The sequence below is a fragment of the Eriocheir sinensis genome, chromosome 5, assembly GCF_024679095.1.
Source record: "Eriocheir sinensis breed Jianghai 21 chromosome 5, ASM2467909v1, whole genome shotgun sequence".
Lineage (NCBI taxonomy): Eukaryota > Metazoa > Arthropoda > Malacostraca > Decapoda > Varunidae > Eriocheir > Eriocheir sinensis.
In genome coordinates, this window is record NC_066513.1 from 19,190,721 (window position 1) to 19,201,102 (window position 10,382).

The 10,382-nt window shown below is 40.2% G+C and overlaps 2 protein-coding genes across 2 annotated transcripts in view; one reads left to right on the forward strand and one right to left on the reverse strand.

The window, feature by feature from the left end:
• The window catches only part of LOC126984802 (katanin p80 WD40 repeat-containing subunit B1-like), a 138,652-nt gene extending 131,807 nt beyond the window's left edge, over nt 1-6,845 (reverse strand). The window contains exon 1 of the mRNA XM_050838931.1: nt 6,517-6,845. Within this exon, the coding sequence (XP_050694888.1) occupies nt 6,517-6,565 (49 nt within the window). The 5' untranslated portion in view covers nt 6,566-6,845. The remainder of the gene's footprint in view (nt 1-6,516) is intronic.
• Nucleotides 6,846-7,805: 960 nt separating this feature from the next.
• LOC126984830 (UPF0598 protein CG30010-like) lies at nt 7,806-10,327 on the forward strand. The gene is made up of 4 exons (XM_050839044.1): nt 7,806-8,286; nt 9,235-9,283; nt 9,490-9,632; nt 9,739-10,327. The coding sequence occupies exons 1-4, from the start codon at nt 8,128-8,130 to the stop codon at nt 10,087-10,089; spliced, it is 702 nt and encodes a 233-aa protein (XP_050695001.1). The 5' UTR covers nt 7,806-8,127; the 3' UTR covers nt 10,090-10,327.
• Nucleotides 10,328-10,382: the final 55 nt, after the last annotated feature.

The following is a 10,382-nucleotide window of genomic DNA, read 5'->3' on the forward strand; positions in this document are numbered from 1 at the left end:
ACTTCCTTTACTCTAAGAACAATGTCATTCACACTCCTTTACATTCCTTCTTAAACTCCTTTCTCTTATCTCTCTTTTCACGCTTCCTTTCACTGGTTCATCCCTTTAACCCTTTTCTCGCCCCACCTATTCCTCCTCCCACACTCACCTCTTTTCTCTATCCTAAACCCTCCTTTACTTGTCTAATTTTACTTGCCACTTCTGTTACACCCTCAGGCATTCTCTTTATGTGGCTTTGAGGGAAGGATAAAAGAGAGGTAAGAAGATGAGGTAAGAAAAAGAGGGAGCGGGGACTTGAGATTGAGAGGGAAGATGATGGAGAGAAAGAGAGGGAAAAGGGACTAGAGATTGAGAGTGAAGATGAGGGTAAGGAAAAGAGGGAACGGGGACTAGAGATTGAGAGGGAAGATGAGGGTAAGGAAAAGAGGGAACGGGGACTAGAGATTGAGAGTGAAGATGAGGGTTAGAAAAGAGGGAACGGGGCCTTGAGATTGAGAGGGAAGATGATGGGGGTGAGAAGAGAGGGGAAGGGGACTAGAGGATGAGAGGGAAGATGATGGGGTGAGAAAGAAGGAGAAAGAGGACTAAAGGATGAGAGGAGGGTCAGGTAATGATGAGGTAAGATGCATACTTGATGTGGCGAGAATGAGGGTGAAAAAATGCTTAACTCCTCCTCCTCCTCCTCCTCCTCCTACTACTACTACTACTACTACTACAGAGCCTTTGATGTTGCAGTATTCCCCTCCCCCCTCACACCATATGGCCCACAAACTATCTTCACACATCACTATTTGGCATCAACTCAAACAAACCACTAACAGCCCAATTAAGGCACTTCAACTATTTCTTTCACCTGTTAAAAAAAAAGATAAAAGAAAGAAAGAATAGAAGTAACATAAATATAAGATAAAATATAAAACAAAATGTAAAAATAAGAAAAATAAAGTGAGAAATTATTATATATCAGTCATTCAGAAGCTTAAAATTTAAATATAAAACTAAATATATTCACTATCACAAGATATTATTGCTGTAAGTATCCATGAAGTTACTGTACATCTTTTTTTTTTCCTTCTCATCTTACTATTTTATTAACAATTTTATCTACTTATAATTTTCTTCTAGCACCAGACATAAAACAGAAGCAAATATATATAAAGGAAGACATGACAGGTGATGCTCTTAATAGGAGTGAGAAAGTTACATCAAGTTAACATACTTTTTTTAATGGAGGGTGTCTGTCTGAGTGAATTAACACACACACACACACACACACACACATACAGCATTAAGTCATCATGAAGCTCATATTTCCATTATACATTCAGGGCAACAGGAATGAGTTACAAGGGCACACACACACACACACACACACACACACACACACACACACACACACACACACACACACACACACACACACACACACACACATGGAGGGAACACAAAGTTAAATGCACGAGTTTGAGAGAGTTTGAGATGTGTGTGTGTGTGTGTGTGTGTGTGTGTGTGTGTGTGTGTGTGTGTGTGTTTCAAACTTTAACAATAATTACTTCACACGAGCGTCACTTTCCTTGCAGGCATCTAGTCAATTACCTTAACTCAAACTTTAAAGGGCCAGGAGAGACAACTAGAATAGGTAAACAGGCACCATCATCATCATCATCAAGTTCCTATTTCAATCTACACTTGCTTCACAGTATAGGAGAGAAGCATGAATTAAAACTGCAAGGAAAAGTTAGAGTGAGTCTGTATATATTTTTCATCTTTAACTAAACATCTTTGCTCCCCTTTCCCACTGCCTACATCTCTCTCTCTCTCTCTCTCTCTCTCTCTCTCTCTCTCTCTCTCTCTCTCTCTCTCTCTCTCTCTCTCTCTCTCCTTTTTTCTTCCCATTTTCACTTTTCATCTATGGCAACTCTCTCTTTTCATTATATCATTACTTTTTTTCTTCCCATATCCAACTTTCCTCTATGACATCATCTCATTACTTAGTTTTCCTCTTCTTCATCTCTGACTACAATTATATTTTTTCCACCCCTCCACTGCCTCTATCTCTGTCCCTCTAACTTTTTTCTTGTCATCCCATGTTCAACTTTCATCGATGACATCTCACTTTTTTCATTAATGACTGCAACATTATCTTTTTTTTTTACCCATCATCTTATTTTTTTCTTACTCCTTCAAACTTCAAACTTCCTTATGATTTTTTTTTCCATTATAATTTCCTCTTACACTGGACTTTGGCTGTGTATTCTCTGCCTTGCATACGAAACACACACACACACACACACACACACACACACACGGCCACATGCACACACACACACTCATTACAAAAGGTGACACTAATTGCGCCTGCTCTTAAGACGCCTGCAATATTAGCTTTTCCGTTATGTCATGCACTGCTATTTCTGGGCCTTTCTTAATGTGGAGTTACGATGCAGGTTACTGGAGCACCAAGGAAAAAATAGTTCTAAATAGATAAAAAAAAAATAACAGGGTAAGGAATGATGTGTTACTTGTGAATGGAGGTAAAAAATTATGGGCGTTATAAATTTTGCCGAGACATATTTAACTCGGTAATGAATTCTACTTTTTTTTGCTCACCTAATGACCTAAAAAATGTGTAGTTATAATAATGATGGTGATAGTGACGAGTGGATATCTCTGTGGAAAGGCAGGATTATAAATGTGAATTAGTGTGCAGCATATTTCACTCACCAATGATTGGGGGGGGGGGGGGCCACAGTGAATGGTAATGATGGCAATAATGACGTGTGCTCATGTGGGGCAATAAATTCAGGGAGGGAAAGGTCAGGCCGTGTGTCATATTTCACGGTGCAATGAATTCTGATTTTGCATTCACTTTTTTTTCTCTCCACCAGGCCTAAATCTGGGTTATTAGGCTAATGCTGACTATGATGATTGTGATAACTTTCAACCTTTTTTTCTTTGCTACAACTGTGTGTTTTTAACTTCTAGAATAGCAGTGAATTTACATACCCTGCAGCTTCACTAATTTATATCTCCCTCCTCTTCTTTTAACCTCCTTATTTTCCCTTATGAGGTGGGACATTGCCTATTATTTTGTATATCTGTGTATTATGTTTATCCCAGCTATATTAACTCCAGAGAAAGTTGTTGTTTAAAAAGTATTCCGTGATAAAAATATCCAACAAATTCCCCTCTTAAAGAAAAAAAAGGAGGAGGTGGAGGTGGGGTCGACAAAATAATCTCAAGTTGCAAAAAGTTTGTAAAAAAAAAAAAAAAAAAAAAAAAAAAAAAAAAGGGAAAACTGCAGAGCTTGTGATGGGCAGCAGGGCTCGAATGAAGGCTAAAAGTAAAAGAGAAGCACAGAATAGACTTGAATGGGGCTGAAAATACACAAGCACCTGGTATCAATGGGAGCTTCAATTTAATGAGGATGCTGCTTCTGAAACCTTTATACTTAAGTCTGTTTAGAATATCCATAAATAAGTGGTGAACCTAAATATAAGTGGAGCAAACACATAAGAACGCACAACACAGCACACTCACTATGCATACCAATTAGCAGCAGCAAGACAGCCATGACCCAACTGGTGGCCGAGAATCATTAACCATATTCTTATTCTCATACAGGCTGTCTAAGTATTTGCATTACTTGTGATTACAGTTGTTAAGCTTTGTTGTAATTGTCACTTAGGGTGTAATTTAAATGTGAAACTTTAGTCTTTAGTTTAGCAGTTTTATTTGTTATTTATTGTTGCTACTGCAAGTAATTTCAAACTTTTATTTTTATTTTTATAGTTCCTCCTGCATGTAATATTTAACTCTCATGCTTTCCATAATTTGCTTGGCCAATCTTTCATTGCTGATTGTCATTTTTTTTTTCCACCTCTCCTCTGCCTCTATCTCTCTCTCTTTCTCCCTCTAACTTTTTTTTTCTTCCCATGTCCAACTTTCATCTATGGCACATTTCTCTTTTCATTATATCACTCATCGTTGTTGCTGCACTTGCTCTTTCAAACTCTCATCCTTTCTAAAACTTATATGGCCATTATCTTTTATCATCTGAATATTGTTGCTGCTCAATTTGTCATTTTCAATCCTCTCATACCTTTCATGATTTGTATGGTACATTTTTTTCAGGTATTGCTGATAATAGCAGCAATACCTGAAAAAAATTGGATGTGACAAATGCAATACCTATTGCATTTGTCACTTCCAATTCTCTTGTATACAGAAGGCTAAGGGGAGATATGGCTGAGGTATATAAAATCCTCAAAGGTAAATATGATGATGTGAACATCCGTCTTGAGAGATATACAGGGCCTACACGTGGAAACAACTTGAAGCTATGCAAAATGAGGTCCAGGACGCAAAAGAGGCAGATGTTCTTCAACTAAAGAGTCGTTGATGCCTGGAATAGCCTTCCCAATGATGTAGTAGAGGCTGTGAGCATGATATCATTTGAGAAACGTTTAGATAAGTTTTGGTCATATCAACAAATTAAATATAATTTTGAAGAAAAATTGGTAACCACCCCGGCACACCACCTGAGTATTAGTTCTGACAGCGACAATGAGCTGGACATAAGAGGCCTAGCTTTGGCCTGCGTCCAGTAACTCCGTAAGGTTCCGTAAGGCAAGGTTGTATATACTTTCCATATTTTGCATAGCTACTTCATTGCCAGGTGCAGGGTGAGGCTTTAATTTCTGTTATCAATGGGTTTTTTTTTTTTGGGGGGGGGGGGGAGGGGGGGGGGTACTGCCTCTCGCATGCGTACACTATGCACTGAGGTTCTCGCATAGAAGCTTGACTAGTGGATTTTCCAGATGGTGCATCAGTATTACAAGGGTGGCTAATGATAAATAAATGCTAGAACAGACTCTCTTTACCGACTTCCACTAATTCACTTTTACATCCATAATTCATTCCAAGCAACTAAAATTATGGGAGAACTGATTTATTTAATATCACACCCAGGGAAGGTCAGATGAGAGGGCAACATGGCTTCCCATTGCCCCTCACAAAGGAAAGCATGGAAGAGAAGCCAACCAGGTGAGATAAAGAGGTATGACCCAACCAGGTCATTGCCGCTGAAGTAACCTAACCTGTTGCGCCACACAGAGCAAAAACCATCCTTGGGTACACTTCCTTATTCCCTGGGTGCAGGCGGGCTTGACGAGGCCTAGATTACAATTTAAGTGAGGTTACGTTACACAGTTAGTTTTGTAAAGGCGGTGGCAATAGCTTCGTAACATATTTTTTTTTTTCAATATGACAATGATGTGAAATTGCCTTTATATTAGTTCCCAAAGTTTGAGCTTTATTGATCAATTTATATTTTTGGGGGGCTTGGTGTCCTCTTGTGTTATGCTTGACATGATGAGTGGATTTATAATTTATTTCCTTACCCAGGCAAGGTAAATTTTCCAAGTAAAGTTATCTGGGCACATTAATTCTTATGCCCCCCCATATGATTTATAGTTAGGTACCCAAATACTCCAGGATTAACCCTCTCACGCTCCATAAGTTTCAAGTTATCTTTTCTGTGTTGATTTGTAAAATCCCAGGTCTGGCCAGCACCGGGCAGTTTTTTGCGGGAAATTACAGGCTGCTCGGTGGACAGATTCAAAGGTGCACTGGACAGGTTCCTCAGGGCAGTGCCCAATGAACTGCCAGTGCCTGGCTACACAGCAGTCTGCAGAGCAGCCTCAAATTCTGTACCAGACCAAGTGCAGCCGAAAAGACAGGATGCCAGCAACTTTCTAAACAGCGGTGGACCACCACGACTGTGAGGCACAAGACCTCTAGACACAACTAAGTAAAGTAAGTAAACCAAAATATTTTGTATCTCAGGCAATTTTCACATTCAAAGACTACACTCATCCCTATATATAATGTATCAATGGTTTTATTATTACGTAGTTGTTTACATGACGATAAAAAAATTACTTATGCTCAACCAGAAAATGACGCCATTGGCGTGCATATAATTATTTTAAAACAATATTCAGGTGCCCATTTATGCCACTGGCATGAATGGAAACTTAGGCCCTAAACATACATACACGCCATTAGCGTGAGAGTGCACAAGAGGGTTAATATCAATTTTACAAATTCATGACAAAGAAAATAAAAATTCTCCGGGACAAGTCAAACTAAAATTTCCAACTTTATGAGGGAAAGGTTTTTTTTTTGTACATACACAAAACCACTGAACAGAGGCACAGAATTTCTAGTAGGATTAAACAACACTGAACAGACAGATTTTCTGTACAGGACTCAAAAAAAACATGAAACCCATTAAGCATTTGAACACCAGGCACAAAAAGTAACCCCTAAACCGTTTGCGTGCCTCGGAAATCCCGCCGCATCACCCGAACTAACAACCTCGTCCCGGAAACCAGGCAAAAACGGTAAAGGAATAAAAAACTGCACGAGGCGTTGTCCTGAAACAGAAAGTGAGGGGGGGAGGGAGAGGGAGAGGGAGAAGGGAAACACCAACAAACAAATTTCTATACTCACGTAATTTCCATGACCTCTTCGACAGGTTGGGCGATCGGTTGGGGTTCATGATGTCCCTCGCAGAAGCCTCGCCATCAAATAACACTTAAATACCCGCCCGTCCACTCTATAACATGACACTGGCACACACGTTATGTCGTCACTTTCCCGCTGTTTTAAGGCTTCCACGCGCCATTTTATCACGCCATAGGACACAGGAGACTTTAATAATACTGTGGTCTGACTCTCCTCACTCTCACTCGCCTGGAACAGCTTATTTTAGTGATATTTGGTAGAGTTTTTCCACATCACAGCGAGTCTCAGTGCAGTCCTCACCATCTTGTGTTCGGGAGGGGCGGCGCGAGGAGCCTCACGCTGATTGGCCGAGAGAAGTCACCCATCCCCCGCCAGCCAATCAGAACTCGAGTTTCTAATCTGTATTATCTGCTGCTGCCCTGATCATGGTTTTACAGGTAATCTATTGACACAGGTCGTCCGTATGAATATATAAAAAGACTAGAAACATAAGTCAATGAGATATGGTCGTAGGAATAACGGATAATGACGGTTTTGTAAGGTTTCGTTATTTTAGTTAGCAGACCCAAAGTTAGCAGTTCCAAAGGTAGTGGAAAACGTTGTTGTGCTAATGAGGGTTTATGAATATGGAAAAAGTCTTGAAACATAAATGAATGAGATACAATTGAAGGAATAACGGATAATGACGGTTTTGTAAGGCTTCGTTTTTATTTGTTAGCAGACCCAAAGTTAGCGTTTTCAAAGGTAGCGGAAAACGTTGCTGTGCTAATGAGGGTTTATGAATATGTAAGAAGTCTTGAAACATAATTGAGTGAGATGTGATTGGAGGAATAACGGATAATAATTGTTTTGTAAGGTTTCACCCTCATTTGTTAACAGACCTAAAGTTAGCGTTGCCAAAGGTAGCGGAAAACGTTGATGTGCTAATGAGCGGACCCTTCTGTCACACCCTGTATCATGTCACAGTAACACAAATAACACACATAAGTGACTTTACGCCATTGTTTCTTTCATTTACCTCCATGCAGTGTTCTTCTTTTGACCTGCCTTCTCCTTTGTTGTTTACTTGCAACAATAATTAAACCATCAATCAATCAATCAATCCGTTATGTACCGTTTAATGGATCCTCTTCCTCTAAATCCTCTCCTCTGCTTATTGACTCTGCTTTTTAATGGCATTACAACATCTACCTCTCATCATCATCATCATCATCATACTATCACTATTTTTATATCAGTTGACCACCAAGGGTTCATCATCATCATCATCAGGGAATTTGTTTACATTCTGCCTCCCGCACGGCACCACTCGGCTGCCTCACGGAAGAAGACGCAAAAAGACATTAAATAAGAGCTGCAACCTTTCCAGTGGCTTACTTAGACCCAAAAAACACTGAAGAAGAGGAGATACAACCTTTTCTCACAAATCTAGCCGCCCTACAAGACACAGCTCACCCTACACAGGCACAAAATCTTGGGTCAACCTTCTGCAAGCCCTACCAACTGTGTTTTCATGGCTAAGTGAATTAGAGCAAAGGATCAAGAGAAGGCAGACGAAGAACCTTATAGATCACGAGAAGGTTCTGAGGATCCACTATGTTGTTGCCCCGCCCTTTGACCTGGCGGGTGACCTCTGCCCTCCGGCCCCTGCTGTGTGGGCGCGGGGGCGGGGCGCGGCAGATCCACTACGAGCAGGGACAGTCCCCGAGGAAGGGCATCAGGGAGTACTTCTACTACATCGATCATCAGGGCATGGTGAGAGGGAGAGCCAGAGCATAATAATGGTGGTGTTCGCTTTTTCAGCTTATCATTCTTCTTGTTGTTTAATGTCCAGATTTTCCCTCATTGGGTTGTATGGGCTGAGTCTCTCCCAGTCTTGACAATCATATATTTTCTTCTTGATGTTCATCTTTCTCTTGTCTTCCTTCACACACCGTCTCCATGTCTCCCTCAATCTTCCAGCTGGTCTCCTCCCTTCTACATCTACCTCCACAGCTCTTCTGAGTACATATTCTATCTGTTAAATGTAAAGTTTAGCTCTGTCACTCATATTACCACTAGAATTGTGAACCATTGCAGCCTAAATAGCAACATAACCTTGGAAATTATTTAGCATGACTGAGTGGTTGAATTCACATACACTGACCATTATTTTCTAGATAAAATATGTTTTTTTCACACGGAGATAGTTATCACCAGAAAAGTTATGAAGGCAACAGAGCAATTCGGTGAGTTATCTATTTTTAGCAGCATTTGGTGACTATCCTGATAGGGGGTATTTTACTATTTTAGTGATAATTGGTTACTAGCCTTTAAGTTATGATTGATTTATATTTGTTTATTAATAGATCCGAGGGTCAAGACTGGGCATCAAGACAGGCAAACGACCTATGACGCATTATTTCTTATTCATCCTAATGGTCACAACACAGAGCAAATTCGCCGATTCATTTGGTCAAGCACTTTTGGAGCTGTTATATAGTGAATAGAATTATCTCCACAAGAAAAAGGGTCTTACTTTGTGAAGACATTAATAGCCTGTATCTTTGAAATACGTAGATCACTTAGGTCTGCTAATTAATGTTCGTAACCTGTTGCCGTAATATTGTTGGGTAAGAGACACAGATGTAAAGTTTAAATTAAACAATCCTTGTATTTTTCTACTTTTCCTGTAGGGTAATAGTTTTTGTTATTACTTTTCAGCTCTTTTTGGATGATGCCAGAATGAAAAATTTCACTTCCTGTTTTAAAGGTATGTTGGGTTCCTCTGAAAACACATGAGTAATATTCATACATTATAATGTAATATGTAGTTTGATACTGATCTACACAAAGCAACCAATGTATACAGTCTTTTAGATCAATATCCATCCCTGTAATTTTTGAAGTGACCTTGTTCTATTTTTTTCATTATTACTGAAGTTGATATTGAATTGCAAAATATTTCTTCCATTACAGAAAAGAAATTCCTTCAGTTTTTCTTTAGCCGTATTCAGCTGAACGAGACAGACAGCTACCCAGAGTTTCCGTTCCTTTCACTGTGTGGCCGAGAGAGAAACTACATCCGCTGTGACGACCTGCCTCTTGTCTTCACACACCAGGTGCTTGCCTTTGTCTATTTACTTTGATGTCTGCTTCTTGCAACTACATGCAATGGAGTTGTTACAAAATCTTCATATGTTCAACATGTTGCCCCCCACTTTACAGACTACAAAGGAAACACCAGAGGGCACCAAAGAGGAACATTTTGCCTATGGCAATGCTGGAGACACCATGACACTGCCCTTCCAACCCTCCGAGCTATGCATGCAGGTAGAGACTGGCCGAGTGTACCACCCAGCCATGGACCGTATGGGAGGTGTGGGCTTGGTCAGATCAAAGCTTGCCATTCAGCTTTCAACACACTTTATATTTGGTGATGGTGATGAACAGCCACCAACACACATTCATTGGAGAGGGAAGGAGGTGAAGTTGAGCCAGAGTGTTGTGCCCATCCTTGAGAGCCTTGAGCATGTCAGGAGATACAGCTTGGGACTGGAGTATGGTTCTGAAGGATAGAGGAAAAAGCTGCAGGAGTACAAAGTAGTGGTCAGAGACAAAAAATGGTGCTTCAGGGAAAGCAGAAAGTGAGTAGAGGTGTGTGCAAAAAGTACCGGAAGTGGCTAGGTATTAGAGGGTGAGGTAGAGGAAGTTGTTCATTTGTTTAGGATGTTTTTCTTTTAAATGGGAAAATGTGTGTGTGTGTGTGTGTGTGTGTGTGTGTAGTGTAACCTCTATATGCTCTTGGTCTTATTTATAATATTTTTCTTTTGATGTGGAGACCACACTACTGCTACATGGAGCCGTCAGAT